The sequence below is a fragment of the Crotalus tigris genome, unplaced genomic scaffold, assembly GCF_016545835.1.
Source record: "Crotalus tigris isolate CLP2741 ecotype Arizona unplaced genomic scaffold, ASM1654583v1 scf7180000017890.1996003, whole genome shotgun sequence".
Lineage (NCBI taxonomy): Eukaryota > Metazoa > Chordata > Lepidosauria > Squamata > Viperidae > Crotalus > Crotalus tigris.
The window spans coordinates 1,201,649-1,219,084 of NW_024096707.1; the positions used below are offsets into that span (position 1 = coordinate 1,201,649).

Here is a 17,436-nt window from a genome sequence, read left to right on the forward strand (position 1 = left end):
GCCCCTTCACTTCCTCCTGCTTCCCTGCATGGCTGACTGGTCAGAGCAGCAGTAGAAGCCACCCCCATCAGATCCGTCGAGTGGATGCACCCAGGCCGGGCAAGGGCTTCCTCCTCCCCCCCCCCCATAAATTGGCGAGAAGTAAAACCTCTCTTATTACAGCTTAGTTCACAACCATAATAAGTTGCTCCTTCTGAGCAAAGGCATATGAGCTGGGTTTGCACCTCGACCTAGATTTTTGGGTGGAGGGGGGGAAAATAGCAAGCCCCCAGGTGCTGATGCAGCAAAAAGATTAATGGGCTGTTGTGACCCATCTCTTGTTCCGGCTGCTGCGGATGATGGAGCTGCCAGCACCAGGCAGAAGAGACGGGCCCTGAGGTGGGGGGGGTGAATCTCACTCCCTGGGCTGCGAAGCGTAGAGCAATTGGGGTGGGGTGCAGACAACACGCAGGCAATAGAATTGAGAATGAGAAAGACGCAGGCGGAAACGGCTCCGGGACACTTGCCTCGGGGCTCCACTCTTCTGCCTGGGTGCTAGGAAAAAAATTCTCGGGAACAAAGGTTTTTTTTTTATTATGGTTGTGAACTAAGCCGTAATAAGAAAGGTTTTACTTCTCGCCGTTTTATGGGGGGAGGAAGCCCTTTCCTGGCTTGGGCGCATCCACTCGACGAATCTGATGGGGATGGCTTCAGCTGCTGCTCTGACCGGTCAGCCATGCAGGGAAGCAGGAGGAGGTGGAGGGGCAGCCGGGGGTCTGGAGCCATCTCGGCTACTTACTAGCAGCCTGGCGCACCAGATTTGCACACCAGCTGCCCCTTCTGCTTCCTTGCAGGGCTGACTGGGCAGAGCAGCAGCAGCCGCCGCCCCCATCAGAGCCACCATGTAGACAGGACCTGCACCAGGTGAGGGCATCCTTTCTGGCCGTCTCTGCTCACACCAATGGGGCTGCCATGATGCAGGAGGCTGTGGCTGCTGACGGACACTAGTGGCCCCCATGCGCTTGCTGGCCTCTGTGTGGGGGGGGGCTGATGGTGTCAGGCAGCAGCTGCTCCAGCCCTTGCCTTGCCTTGACCCGCGGCAATTGGCACATCTGCCCTGCCTCTCCTTGCCTCACTCCACAGGATGAGCCTCCAGTCCACCGCCCCACCTGCCAGAGACCCCCTGGATCGTCCCCCAGCCCTGCCCGGCCCCCACAAGCACCCCTCCCCACAAACACCATCAAGGTGGCCACACCCACCATCCAGTCAGCCGTGACCACCGAGGCCACGCCCACCTGGCACGCAGCGATAAATAAATGGGTTTTGGATTGTGGTTTGGGCACTTGGTCTCTAAAAGGTTCGCCACCACTGCTATAAATGATTATGAATCTCTTAAAAGCATGGCAATTCCAAATAACATTTGTGGACTAAAAAGTTGTAACTTCATTGTATCTGGGATTATTGTGAGCATTGTTAATAATTATAAATTATTAATCTACAATTAGTTTGGCTATTGCATTTTTGTACTGTAATATTGCAATTTTTTTTAACATAAGAGTCTTTATAAATAAATATTTCAGATTTGTGTTTGAAAAATAAATATTCACAACAAACAGGACTGAAAATATTTAATATTTTGGTGTCTAAAATATGTTTCATTTCTACATTTACCACATTTTGCAGAATCGAAAGAATGATGAAACTTCTTATGAAAAAATGCTTAAACTGAGACGGGATCTGAGTCGTGCAGTAACAATTCTAGAGATGATAAAGAGAAGGGAAAAAAGCAAGAGAGAATTGCTGCATTTAACATTGGAAATTATGGAAAAGAGGTAAAACAGTTCAATTTTGAAACAGTTCAATTATTATTATTAAATAAACAGTTTATTAAATTGGCAAATAGATAATATTTTATGAAATTGTAATAGATTTTTATTTCACATTTGTATGTAGTACATCACCAAATATGTGAGTATGGGGATAAAAGCAGTGTTTTAGATTATCGAACAGCTTTTTGGTTATTGTTGGCAAATCTTACTGTTTTGGAGAAAAGGATTATTAGAGTTTGACAAGTCGTGATGTCCTACATTCAATCCTGTTGCCTCCAAATAGGACTGGAAATATTCCTCTCTGTCCTTGAGAGGCAGTAGCAATTGGACCCCACCTTATTGAGGTAGCAGATAAGTTAACTTGGTTTAGTATAAGTTAGTATCACAGGAAGGATGTCCTTTGCAATTTTGAAATCAATCAACTTTAGGCATCTATCTGAAATTACATAAATGAAAGGCATATAATAATTTGCAGGGGAGAATTGTTTTTCATTCTAAAGGGGGCATGTTGCTTGATTTGAGATGTATTAAAACAGGTCCCCAACCTCCAGTCATTGGACCGGCACTGGTCCACAGTATGCAAGAAACTGGGCTGTGCAAACAAGCAAAGCCACATCCGGGGATGCATGCAGCACACTAAACCACGCCTCCTCCATACCATAGAACAGTGGTTCTCAACCTGTGGGTCAGGATCCCATTTGGGGTCAAATAACCATTTCACGGGGGTTGCCAAACAACGCAATCCGCCATTTTTTTCCCATTTTCCTTAGCTGTGCTACTCCCTTTTATTCTATTGGCTTTTGAAAGCCAATAGAATAGACTCTCTTGAATAGAGTCTAATTCTATTGGCTTTCAAAAGTCAATAGGAATTGTCCAGGCTGTCTCTGCCCTGCTGAGTCCGCCAAAAGTCCCATTCTGCAAACGATGCTGCACCAGTTGAGTAGTCCTCGACTTATGACTGGTTGAGTAGTCCTCGACTTACGACCGGTTGGGGGTCGCGGCATTAAAAAGGTTGAGAACCACTGCCATAGAAAAACCTCTCTCCACAGGACTGGTCCCTGATGCCCAAAAGGTTGGAGGCCGCTGTATTAAAATATTTTTTAAAATACAATAGATTCTCTATTAAACAAAGATGCTGAGAATGATTCATTATAATATTTATGAAATCCATGATAATACTAGAAATGACCAAAGTAAAGTAAGTCTTATTTGCTTTAAATAATACCATTAAAGATCTATTACACTTTTAAATTGAAAATATTGACAAAATATTCTCACTATTATCTGAGGTGTGTAAAATATTTAATATTCTAAAATCTTTGGTTGTTTCAAGCTTAGAATGCTTTTGTCAAGTTGAAAGCAGCATTAAAACAACTGTGAAGTCAGATCAGCTCTTTTTGAAAGTGATATTTTTTCCAAAACTGAAAAGATATATGTTGACCTTGGAACACTTCAGATTTGAAAGGTTTTGCATGCTTACTGCAATCATCCTTTCAGAATGTATATTCTGAGTATTTCTGTAATGAAATGTTTCTTCTTAAGACTTGATGTAACACTTGCTTCTAAATCAGTAGTTCTCAGTATGGGCAGTTTCCAGTAAAAAAATTGAACTCCTGGATTGTCAACAATGTCCACACTGATGGGAAATTTTGGAAATAAATTCCATGTATCTGGAGATTGCCCAGATAGGGAAATGCTGAAGTAGGTTCTTGAGAGAATAAAGATATAAACATTAAGTATATAAACTAACTGTAGGAGATGACCAGGCTGGGCCCAAGGGTGGCATCAAATACATCATCAGTTTGGAGTTGTGCTAACACCAGAGACTTTCAAGTCTAGCCCCCATGTGAATTCCATTGACTCTTATCTTGGCCTTTAGTACACCTGATTCTTGTGTATAGGTAGCATGGAATAAATTTGTAGTACTTTTGAATTCTATCCTGGCTTTTGATTTCTTGTGCCTGACTTTAACATTAGTTCTAGTAAATTCAAACGTTTTTTTTTTTTTTTACTTTCCAGATATAAGTTGGGTGATTATAATGGAGAGATCATGTCTGAAGTAATGATACATCGACAGCATATGAAGCCTACCTATACAATTCCTGTTGGAATAGTTCCTAATAGCACTCAGTTTAAACATCAGGAAAATATGGAATTGAAAGAATTTAAAATAAACAAGGTGACTCTGACTATCTATCTATCCATTCATCCATCCAAGATTATAGATACTACTTATTTGAAAAAAAATGTTATTTGTAATTTTATGCCATAAATATGCTTAAACCATGTAAGTTCTTAATTTCATTCCAAAAGACTTCAAGATAACTCTAGGTAGCTACCACTTACCACTGTGGTAAACAATTTTGATAGTCCATTATGTTAAAGCTTCCTATGAATTAATCCTGGTTGATCTTGAAAATCTAAGCAAAGTGAAACCTTTGCTTAAATCCCAGGTAGTTTTATGGTTTTGATTGTAAAGTTGAAAAAAATAAAATAATTCTTATTAGAAATATTCATAAAATCAACCATGATTTACTGTCAACTTGATTCCTCTTTCCCTCTCATCACAATGGTGCATTTAAAAAAAAATCTTCTAAAACCTACAGCTTCTCCTAATGCAGGGATAGGCAACCTTGGCTCTTTTATGGACTTCAACTCCCAGAATTCCTGAGCCAGCCATGTCCTAATGGTTAGGATGTATCAAGTTACATAAAACTATTAATTAATTTTCTCTTCATGCAGCAAGAGAAAGCCGATGCTATACGGCCGAAGAGAAAGTATGAGAAGAAGCCCAAAATTGTACCTTCATCGGCTGCTAATGCTTCTCAGCAGACAATTCCTGCTTCACTGCCAATCTTTAATGCTAAAGATATGAATCAGTATGACTTTCCCAGCTCTGATGAAGATCCTCTTTCTCAAGTATGGCATCTACAGTCCTTTGTTCAGGGAGAAAAAATATTTTTGCCTCCTTTTTCTTATCTACTGTTTTCTTCTTAAAGGTCTTTTCTGGCTCTTCTGAAGCTGAGGAAGAAAATGATCCTGATGGGCCATTTGCTTTCCGTAGGAAAGCAGGCTGTCAGTATTACGCTGTAAGTCTCGAATTTCTACAGTATTATATTTTTACACTTATATTAATTAAACTTTTGTTTTAACCCTTTTCAAATATTTCTTTTCAAAGCCTCGTTTAGACCAAACTGGTGACTGGCCTTGGAGTACTCCTAAAGGGGGAACGTTAGGAGATGAGCGTTATAGATATTGCTTAACCACCCTTACTAGGCCGCAAAGGTGCATTGGGTTTTCACGTAGACGGGTTGGACGTGGTGGAAGGTAGGCTTATTTATTTTAAAAGTACAGTAATACCATATTGTATATGAAATGTGCATTTTGAAATGTAGTTGTAACATGTTTGCTCAGTTACTTAAATTAGTACATAAATTTTAATTAGATATCCGTATTCTTAATCTATATCTTTGACTTGATTATGATCTTCTCCCTTCTGTTATAAATAGCTTTATTGTGACTTTTCTTCTTCTCTTTTCCCTTTAAATCCTTTAAAGGCTAGCACTAATTATATTTTGTATGTCATTGCATTGTGTAAGTATCAGAAAATAATGGGAAGAAGACCCTGAAATCTATGATAGTTCTTCGGTATGGAAGTTTTAGGTATGGTAATTCATACTTCTTGAGAATAGGTTCTTCCCTGTGGATCTGTGCATCTTCTGCTTAAAGGTGTACACGCGTTGAGGGTCTTCTAAGATCATCTTTGTTTATGTATATAACCAGAAAACATATAGGTAGGCTTTGAAACAGCTTGATTTCTCATAAAATGATTTCCATGGGCATAACAATAGAATAGGGAAAACCAGAGATCTCTTCAAGAAAATTGGAGATATGAAGGGAACGTTTCATGCAAAGATGGGCTTGATAAAGGATCAAAATGGCAGGGACCTAACAGAGGCAGAAGAAATTAAGAAGAGGTGGCAAAATTACACAGAAGAACTATACAAGAACGAGCTTAATGTCCCTGATAACCACGATGGGGTGGTCACTGACCTCGAGCCAGACATCCTATATTTTAGAATGTGAAGTGAAATGGGTCTTAGGAAAGCTGAGCAACAACAAAGCTAGTAGAGGTGACAGTATTCCAGCTGAGATATTCAAAATCTTAAAAGACGATGCAGTAAAAGACCTACACTCAAATTTACCAGCAAATTTGGAAAACTCAACAGTGGCCACAGGATTGGAAAAGATCAATTTACATTCCAATTCCAAAGAAAGGCAATGCCAAAGAATGTTCGAACTATGCACTATTGCACTCATTTCACATGCAAGTAAAGTTATGCTTAAAATCCTACAAGCTAGACTCCAGCAGTATGTGGATCGAGAACTTCCAGAAGTACAGGCAGAATTTCGAAGAGGCAGAGGAACTAGAGATCAAATTGCCAACATGCGCTGGATCATGGGAAAAGGTAGGAAGTTCCAGAAAAACATCTACTTCTGCTTCATTGACTATGCTAAAGCCTTTGATTGTGTGGATCACAACAAATTGTGGCAAGTTCTTAAAGAGATGGGAATACCAAACCATCTTATTTGTCTCTTGAGAAACCTATATGTGGTCAAGAAGCAACAGTGAGAAATGGACATGGAACCACTGATTGGTTCAAAATTGGGAAAGGAGTCCGGCAAGGCTATATACTGTTGCCCTGCCTATTTAACTTATACGCAGAGCATATCATGAGAAAGGCAGGGCTAGATGAATCAAAAGTTGGAATTAAGATTGCCGGGAGAAATATCAACAACCTTAAGATATGCAGATGATACCACTCTAATGGCAGAAAGTGAAGAGGAAGTAAAAAGCCTCTTGATGCGGGTGAAGAAAGAGAGTGCAAAAGTGGGCTTGAAACTCAACATTAAGAAATCCAAGATCATGGCATCTGGCCCTCTCAATTCCTGGCAAATAGATGGGGAAGAAATGGAGGTAGTGACAGATTTTATCTTCCTGGGCTCCAAGATCACCACAGATGGGGACTGTAGCCAAGAAATTAAAAGACGCTTGTTCCTGGGAGGAAAGCTATGGCAAATCCAGACAGCATACTAAAAAGCAGAGACATCACCCTGCCAACAAAAGTGCGTATAGTCAAGGCCCTGGTTTTCCCAGTTGCAATGTATGGATGTGAAAATTGGACCATAAGAAAGGCTGAGCGACAAAGAATTGAGGCCTTTGAACTATGGTGCTGGAGAAGACTCCTGCGAGTCCCTTGGACTGCAAGGCATTCAAACCGGTCAGTCCTAGAGGAGATCAACCCTGATTGCTCTTTAGAAGGCCAGATCCTGAAGTTGAAACTCAAATACTTTGGCCACCTAATGAGAAGGAAGGACTCACTGGAGAAGAGCCTAATGCTAGGAAAGATTGAGGGCAATAGAAGAAGGGGATGACAGAGAATGAGATGGCTGGATGGAATCACTGAAGCAGTAGGCGTGAGCTTAAATGGACTCCAGAAGATGGTAGAGGACAGGAAGGCCTGGAGGAACGTTTTTCATGGGGGTCACGATGGGTCGGACACAACTTCGCAACTAACAACAAACTTTTTTTTCTATAGACTATATAAAAATCAACATTAAATTACATTAGTAATTTTTACTAAGATTCTGTGGCAAAATAGTAATTTAATCATATCTTGTCTGGATTCTTTTATCATGTGTTTTGTAACATTAATTTTAGTATGTAATAAATTATTTTTCTTAAAGAATATTATCCAGCTAATCTGGAACCTTCAGCAGTGCTTTACTTTATAAAAATTAGGTATAAAGGTATTTTACATTGCTACTACTGCAGATGCACAACAACTTGGAAAGAAGTATATATATTTTAGCATTTAGCATTGTTCATATTTTGCAATGAAATCTCCTTGACAAGTCTCCATAATTTACTTTGAATGTCATCACATTCAAAATTGTTTCAATTTAGAAGCTTGTAAGAAGAATACACCATCTTTTGTGCATAGTGATGTAATTTCTAAAATATTTTAAGTACAGATAATCCTCGACTTATAAATTGAGTCCAAAATTCCTTTTATTAAGTGAGACAGTTATGTGAATTTTGCCCTATTTTATGATCTTTCTTGCCACAGTTGTTAAGTGAATTGCTGCACTTGTTGAGTTAATTATTAAGTGAATCTGGGTTCCCTACTGACTTTGGTCGAAGTTTAAAATTGTCATAAGTTACTTTTTTAATGCTCTTGTAGCTTCAAACAGTCATTAAAGAAAGGTTGCAAGTCAAGGACTATCTGTATTTATGTTTACTTTTTAAGACCTGGATTATTTTTTCTAGATCTAAAAGGATGAGGGCTCTTTTTTATCTTAATTCAAACTGGATTTTTCAGAATAATCATTCTCTAACTATCTTAGCCTTTTGTCCCTATTAGGTTGATATTATTAGGTCTAATTACCATACGTTTTAAATTTGTTTGTGATCCTCAAATTATAAAGTATTACCTTCACAATAAGAATCAATTAGTTTTTAAAGAAAGAAAAAAGATGACTTTTTAGTAAATTTTGCATGCATTTGAGCAGTGAAAGTACTTCTGGTATTCTGGTATACTTTTTTAATAGTGACATCTATCCAGACTGCTCTTTGGTTTTGCTGTCCTAATCTATCCTAAGGTACAATCAACCACTTATGTGCCAATATCCATTTATAATGGTTTGACATTTGGTTCAAATAGACAAATATTGTCCTGTTTCATTTCAAGTAGGAAATTAGCATTCATGTAGCAGATTAGAATTTGTCAACCTGACTTGCAGTATTCTCCTGGTCATGGGATCTAAATTTGGACACATTGCAACTGGTGTGTATTTATGATAGTTGCAGGGTCCCAGAATCGTGTGATCACTTTTTGCAACCTTGTGACAAGTAAAGTTAATGGGGAATCCAGATTTATTTAATAACCATGTTACTAACTTAACAACTGCAGTGATTCACTTAAACAACTTTGGTAAGAAAAGTTGCAAAATGGGGCAAAACTCGCTTAACTGTCCTGTAACTCTTAAATAGGTCTGAACTTATTTAAAAATGATCTGCCAAGCATAAAATCTCTTTACCATACCTTAAAAAACACCAGGTTTCTTTCTCCATAAGCTATTATTAATTCCCATTAAGAAATTCGTTTTAGTCTATCCCTTAAGTATTAACGTCTTATTTCATGCTATGTGAAAGTATGAAAAGAGACATAAGTAGAAGGGCAATAGAGGGCTTTTATAGGGGCTCTTACTATTTCTTCCAAATAATTTTCAAATTGTATATAACCCACTTGTAAATGTTTTTACAGTGGTTGAAACAGCCAGTTCGAAAAATATTTTCACACAGAATTTCCTTGCTATTTTTTTTAACAGTTTAAAAATAATGTTTGGATGTAGATAGGAATAACACGTTGGCTAGTATATGATTAAAAATAATCTTCTTTCCATTTTTAGGGTGCTCCTGGACCGAGCATATTCAGAGAAAAATAGTGCATTCTGTCAGCTGGATTCAGAAACACTTTCCTCACACTCTTCAGTCAATCAAATTGCCAATACCTCAGAAACAAATACCTCGGACAGATATTTATCTAAAGACCTCAGTCAGATACTAGTCAATATCAAATCACGTAGATGGCGTCATTTTAGGCCTCGGACACCAACCCTACATGACAGTGATAATGATGAACTTTCATATAGGAAATTGCACAGGAGTGTTAATCGAGCAGGCACAGCACAACCTGGGACCCAGATATGCAGTACCTCTATTCAAAGTAAAGATACCAGTGGTGCAGCACACTTTGGTATGTTGATTTTGACAAATATAATTCTAAAAGTATTGTTGCCGAAAGCCTAATTTTTATTTATTTTTTCCATATTTTTCCGTAGTGGCTGACGTTTGTGCTGCATGTTTAAATGCCATGCTAAAGTTAAAGATTGATATAGTAAATCTGGTTCAGATTTAGTTTGTACTTTAATTATAGCTATACTGTAATTATAGCTGTATTCAATCCATTTTGTTTTCAAATTTTTAGTAGAATTTTATAGAGACCATTCCTTACATTTCTTATTTATTTTTGTTATTTTATTTATATTTATCAGTTTTGACCATTTATAATTTGATATTAAGAATGCAAAATAAGGAATTGATTTGAAATGTTCAAAACATCAACACTTAAAATCCAAAATTTAATGATATACACAATTATGAAAAGTCCTACTGGTTTAAAAGACCAACTTATCAGTTATATTTTATTAGCACAAAAAGTTTTAGAGATCACTACTGAAAACTCTCCAGCCTATAGCCCTTTGGCAGTGTAAATACCCATTTAATCAGATCTTAAAGAGATGGTACAAATAATTTTTGTTTGTTTGTTTTTGAGAAGCCATTATATGTTGAAAGGATGCAATTCTATCCTGATTTCTTGTAAAAGGATCTTGTTTTTTTTTTAAAAAGTCTTATAAATGATGTTTAAAAATGAACAGGAATATTATTTTAAGACTACAGTGAGGGAAATTTTTTTGGGAAGTTCAGAATTATATTTATAAACTGTAAACTTTGATGAGTCAAGCAACCTGGGATACAGTTAAGAAGGATATGGCCTTTTTCATTGAAGCACATTGCTATAGAATTTTGGAAGCAATTGCTAAGATTTGTATTGGTTAAATATGTAATTTGCAAATGTAAATCTTGAGAGTGTAATGTTTCAATTGTGGTCATCGTCTTTTGTTATCTTCTGTAACTGATATAAACCCCTTTTAAATTATGTTGGAACGGTTCTGTAGCACTGGATATCTGTTTTTTAAATAAAAGACAAGGAAATCATCTCTAACATGGATGAATAAAAAGATGTATATAATAATGGCCGTAGCAATTTTATTAAGACTTTTGGTCATTTCAGTTGTTGAATCATTTTGTTTATTATAATTGTTATTTATGACTTTAATAATGCATCAAGTCCATGTAAGACTCAAAGCTTATTTTTATAACTAATTTCATCACTGTTTGAATTACATATTGATTCCAGACAGAAGTATGAGGATATAATATTTCATATGAATATAAAATAATAATATTGGAATAATATTTCATATGAATATAAAATAAGTTAGAACTCTTAAACCACCAAAGAAAACCATTTCAACATATTTGTCTTATCTCGGCGGATCTTCATTATAGCTGCCTGTCCTGCTGTAATGAGTTTGCCTGCTGCTGTATTGTTATTTTTTTTGTTCCGCCTGGAATAAATAGCTTGCATAACTAGGAAACATTAGAAACTATAACTAAAGAAAAACTAGAATTTGACTATAAACTCTGAAATAATTTAAAATATATTCTACAATTTTTATAAACCTGGTTCATAGGCTGGTTGTCTCACATTGTGCAGTAAGGACTTTTGATGTTACAATTCAGTCATATAACTTGAAACAAAGCTTCCAAATTATGCAATTTTCCCCTTCCCATTTTTACAATCCAATTTCATATTTGTCATTATTCAGAAAAGCCACAGTTTGCAGATGGTACTGAATATGGCAAATTGTTTGTGTTTATTTTCCAACCTAAATTGAAAACAAGATATAAAATACTAGCTTGTAGTGAACTGTATTCATTTGTGGCAGTAAACTGCTATTTATTCAGTGAAAAATGTCATAGGAAGAATATGTTTTTGTAATCATGCCATTGTGGATCAAGAGGTCTTTCTTAATGAAACTCATGCTTAGTCATTTTGTCAAATTAATGCTTTGTGTTTTATCTGGGCTTGTACTTGAGGACTACTAGGAAATTAGCTAATCCATAATGCTCTGGTGTGAGTAATTACAGGTCCAGCCCAACACACCATTTATTAATTCATTTATGAAAATGTATATGGCCATCCAACTACTCAGAGTCTAGGCCAGGGGTAGGCAACCCAAAACACTCAAAGAGCCACTTGGACCCGTTTCCCACCGAAAGCAAAACACTGGCTCTTTTATGACTCATGGACTTCAACTCTCAGAATTCCTGAGTCAGCATAGCTGGGCTAGCTAGCTCTCTCCTGCTTCCTGCAGAGACGCAGCCAAGGCAAGAGCCCTGCCCAATAACTTGTCAGCTCGTGGAACAGGTGAGGCCACTCTCTCTTTTACACACACACACAGAGAGAGAGAGAGAGAGAGAGAAGGCTCTCTCTCTCTCCCTGCAAATGGCAGAGGAGGAGCCGCAGGGGAAGGCTCAAAGAGCCGCATGCTGCTCCGGAGCCGCAGGTTGCCGAACTACGGTCTAGGCTGTTTATAAAACTCTTGTAACACTGCTGCTCCTTAATCTGCATCGTGGACTTCTGGGAACAATTCAAGGTCCTATTGATCATCTAAAAATTCCTTCAGGATATAGGGCCTGAATATCTGTGGGACAGCACTTTTCTCGGTCCATCCTATAAGATCTAAAAAGATCTTATCCTATGAGACTCATGAACAAAGCAGCAGCATCTTAGAGACTCCATAAGTAAGCCTTCTTTTTTGTCATAACTCCCCTTTGGAACAGTATCCTCTCTACCAAAACCATCTGGAAACAGAAGTTACAAGTAGAAAAATTTTAATCAATCAATTATGCCTGAATATTGGAAAATGAGAAGAGTATGATGACTCAGCCGCTAAAGACACTGAGCTTGTGAGCTGGAAAGCTGATGGTCCAGGTTCAAGACCCTTTCCCAACACCTGGCCATCTAACAGTTCGAAAGCATGCAAACGCAAATAGATAAATAGACACTGCTTTGGTTGGAAGTTTATAGCTCAGACAACTCTGGCTCCCTTGGCTAAGAAACAGATGAGCATCTCTCCCTAGAATTGGGCACAATTATAGAGGGAAACCTTTATCTATGGGAAAGTGAAAACAAAATGGGAATTAAAACCATCCACAGTATTTGAGGAAAAGTCTTGAAATAAAGAATGTTTTTAAACATTGAACAATATTGAGATCCAAATCTTAATTTTAAAAACAGTATGTATTTACAACGTACACTGAAGTTAAACTTTAGTTTTTATGATCATTCACATCAAATGATTAAATTTCTATGTAATAGCAATAGCACTTAGACTTATATACCATTTCACAGTGCGTTACAACCCTCTCTAAGTGATTTTTACAGAATCAGCACGTTGCCCCCAACAATCTGGGTCCTCTTACCGAGCTCTTAGCAAATAGGGTGATCACACCTATTTAAGGCAGTCTTTTAAAATGTTTGTATATATTCTATAATTGTATAAATTATTTGATCTCACTGCAGAAATAATCCCTTAACTGAAAGCTTAAGTAGCATTCTGATCTGAAAGGTTGTACAAACTTAAGAGATGTTTAATTGTCCAAGACAAAAACTCATTTGCTGTCATGGTAATATCCTGTCTTCTTATGGTAGTCTGATAAAGGCAATGATCCAGAAACAGGTTACTGCCTTTATATTGTGTTTTCATAGAGGCAGTTCGAGAAGCAGATCATTTACTGCAGTTCATTTACTGCCTTAACTTTTAATAAACCATTTTGTTCTCTATGATCTAGATTAGTTTTAGATTAGCAAAGATTGTTTTCTGATTTGTTATTGACATAATCTCACATGAGCTGAAAAAGTACCATTGGCCCAAAGTCACCAAATGAGCTTCATTGGGTAGATGAAAAATATTTTCCACATATAGGAATCATTATTCTCTTAATCATTTTGTTAAACTGTACAATACAATAAAAACACTGGATTATTAGTATTTTCTCAGGTTTTGTAATATTTAAATTATAAATAATTCATACAGGAGAAAAAGCAAATAAAATAATCAGATTTTATAAATTCTTTAAAATCAAGATGTTTTGCAAGCATATTCTTCAGGGCAGTTTTCATGTGTTTATTTGCACTGCTTTTTTCCTCAATAAAATCTGCACAGATAATGTGTGCTTCTGCCTAAACCCTACATAGTTTAGCACCAAGACAATGTTTCAAATTAAGCCAAATTCAATGGGCTATCCTGAAATGTTTCTAAAAAAAAGTTTCAAATTCAAAACAGAATACTTTATATTTGGAACAAAGCTGTTTTAACTTTGGAGCACTTCCAAAATGTTGGAAATAGCTTGATAAACAGGTAGTCCTGAACTTACGACAGTTCATTTAGTGACTTTTCAAAATTACAATGGCATTGAAAAAAGTGACTTACGATTGTTTTTCACACTTACAAACATTGCAATATCTCCGTAGTTACGTACTCAAAATCTGGATATCTGTCAACTTGTCTCATAGTTATGATGGTTGCAGTGTCCCAGGATCATTGATCGCCTTTTGCAACCTTTTGACCAGCAATGTCAATGGGGAAGCCAAACTCAGGTCACAACCATGTTACTAACTTAACAACTGCAATGATTCACTTAAGAACTGGCAAGCAAGATCATAAAACAGGACAAAACTCATTGAACAACTGTCTTGCTTAGCAATGGAAATGTTGGACTCAGTTGTGGTTGTCAGTTGAGGACTACTTGTACAAAGTTTAAAATGCAAAATATTGTGAACCACAAGTCTAAAAAGTAAACATTTTTGTTGAGACAAATTTCAGGCATGATTCAAATTTAACATGTTGAGATTAAAATATGTAGATAGAAGGTGGTTTTAATTGAAAGCCTTTTATGAAAGATATACCAGTAGTAGCTGAGAGATAAAATATATAGGAAGAAAATTATTAGAATAAATTCCTAGAATCATTGGTTTGAGATGGGTAACTATACAAATTGAATTAATACAATTTAAAACTATCATAATCAACTAATTGTGCACATTGCAATAGGGTCTCTACACTGATCATTTCAATTTGCATACTTCTAATCCTCAGACATGCATGCAAAGATGGGCATCCCTGAATGAACCTAAGTATCCTAATTTTATTTAGAATCAAGCATTTAAAAACTATATTTTAAAATTCAGACATATACACTTAGGGGAAGAAATTTTTTTTTTAAATTATACATGTGAATTTATATGAGCTGGAACAAAAAAAACCCCTACATATAAAATTGTTTTTTGTTGGAGGAAAATATACCAGATTTATGTATTCCATATAATTTTGGTGTACACATCTGAAACCATTGTTTCATTTGTCACATGAAAAATCATTTTTGAAACCAAACTTTTCAATAGCAATTTAATACAGATCAGAATCCATTTATTTAAAATGAAAAAAAAATCTAAGGAACTCTTTGTGTTATAACCAGTACAGTTAACCTATTACTTATTCTCTTTTGTGAGTCTATATAAGCTATGAAATCAGATGAAGAAAGGCTACCAACGTGAACAGTGATAAGAAATACTGCATAAGTATTTTTTATTTGGAAGTTAATTTATATTAGGTTTTGTCCAATAAACACCTGATATATGCTGCAGCTTTCAAATACACACATTTTCTTATGTATACATTGTTCAGTGGAATGGAATTAAGAATTAGATATTATCCTGATGAATTTCTTCCACTACTGTATTCTTAACAATATTTTTGTATAGGACTTTCATTCCATATTTCAAAAGTCAATACCACAAACAGTTATATTAGCATAATTGTATGTTATACAATATTTAAAGAGATTAATATTAAGGCTGCATCCAGCCAAATCTGTTTCAAACCTAAATGTTTTTGCTGCAATTTAAAGCCTAAAAACCATCATTCCTTGATATCTGGGGTGAGAGAAAGGAAATAAAACTCAAAAACTCTGACATTTTTCTACATTGGAATACACTTAGACCTATAGATAGGCAAAAGTCCTATGAAGGTTAGCTTGGGATTGTATTTATAAAGGTTTAAGTTAATCAAAAGTCTATGGTGCACCATAGAATTTTGATTAACTTAAACCTTCATAAATACAATCTCTTAGATCATTTTATGTGTATTGATTAGTGCAATACAAAATGATACATAAGTAATCTGTTTTTGAAACTTGGCATGAAATCTGTATTGTGCTGTCGTGTATGAAATTAAAAAGTAGATTATAAATTTTAATTTTCTGTCAGGAAGTTTAATCTAAAGTAATACCTAATAAAGTAAAGTAAACTTTTGTATTTAAAACAAACTGAATTTGGAAAACTTGCCATATTGTTGTACAAACAAAGTTTATAATTTATTCTTCTGTCTAAATTCACTTTAAAAGTTGGCATTAGGGAGATTTTCATTAAGATGCAGTGAAACAAAAATTGCAATGAAACTTCTCTATTTTCTATTTTTAGAACTCTCCATAGACAATAAATAGTATAATACAGTCTTTCTTCATTCCTCTGTAAATCAGCATAATCAACTCCGTTCTTATTGACTGGATTTTTTTTTCCCAGGTGGGTTAATTGAGGGAAATTGAATTATTACAATGTCACCATTTATATTCTAATATACGTACATACATATATACATATATATATATAAATTCTCAGTTAAATATCAATATTATCAATACATTTTAGCTGATGTGAGTATCAGAAATTCTGCTACTATGATAATCATAATACAGCAATTTGCTGTTCTATAACAGCAGTTCAGATGTTTAATCCTGCATGGTTTACAACCAAGCTTTATTTTGGAGGTGCAGTTAGTATGAAATCCCACTAGAGCTGGAGTACTAAATAAATGTACTATGCTTAAGACCTGTGCATTTATAGAATTCTTTAAACTAAGGAATGCACATATTAGGTCTACATATTTTGATAAAGTATTCTCTCATTTTATATTTTGTTCAGCATTTACAGCCGAACAATACCAGCATCATCAACAGCAACTGGCACTAATGCAGAAACAGCAGCTTGCACAAATTCATCAACAGAAAGCAAATAGTAATTCTGCGAACGCTTCACAGGTGAGGGAATTGCCTGTATTATGATTTATTCCTCATTTTTTCCACCAGGGGTCATCTTTAATTCTCAACTGTTGCCATAACATCTTGCAACTAACCAACAGAAAAATGGCTTTCGCTTGAATCTTCATCTTAGCCATACGCTAGTATTTAGAAGTGATGCTACAGGTGAGTATAGATGGCAATACTGCTGCCCCTTGTATCAGAAAAAGAGGTGATTCAGCATTATAAATATGTAAGGGAAGAAAACAAGAATTGTCTGTTTGATGTGAACAATATCGTAATATTGAATGCATATTCCTCAGGAACAGAACTTGCATTATTGCTGGCAAGTCTTGATGGATACCACTATACATATATTCTAAAGAATGCTAGCTAACTAATTAATTTACATTTTATACATTTGCATTCTCTTCTACCCTCAAATAAATTTACAGATCAATCCCTACATTATACATTTTAAAGTCTTCAATATTTTCAGAAAATAAAGCTTTTTATCTCATTAGTAATTAACTTACTAAGGGTTAGAGCAGATAATCACAATATATATTATTTGACTGAGTTTCTTGATTTATTTAAGTGTTTTAAAAATATAAGATAATATAGTTTAAAATTCCAGTGAAAGACCCTTTTTATATATTCAGAAAATACCAATAATTAATTTTATGGTTCTGTATATACTTACTCATGCTACTAATCAAGTATTTGCTTGAAAAAAATGAAATGGGATTTTTAAGTAGATCTTTAGTGCATGTTTTTGTGGTTGTTACTCCTCTTAGG

General features: G+C 35.8%; 1 protein-coding gene across 5 annotated transcripts in view; it reads left to right on the top strand.

Moving 5' to 3' along the window:
- EPC1 (enhancer of polycomb homolog 1) overlaps positions 1 to 17,436 on the top strand; it is an 81,601-nt gene that overhangs the window by 56,339 nt on the left and 7,826 nt on the right. For all 5 annotated transcript variants that reach the window (XM_039344086.1, XM_039344084.1, XM_039344085.1 and 2 more), the window contains 7 exons: positions 1,663 to 1,811; positions 3,828 to 3,987; positions 4,551 to 4,727; positions 4,808 to 4,897; positions 4,987 to 5,135; positions 9,282 to 9,628; positions 16,544 to 16,659. In XM_039344086.1, coding sequence (XP_039200020.1) covers positions 1,663 to 1,811; positions 3,828 to 3,987; positions 4,551 to 4,727; positions 4,808 to 4,897; positions 4,987 to 5,135; positions 9,282 to 9,628; positions 16,544 to 16,659 — 1,188 coding nt within the window. The remainder of the gene's footprint in view (positions 1 to 1,662; positions 1,812 to 3,827; positions 3,988 to 4,550; positions 4,728 to 4,807; positions 4,898 to 4,986; positions 5,136 to 9,281; positions 9,629 to 16,543; positions 16,660 to 17,436) is intronic.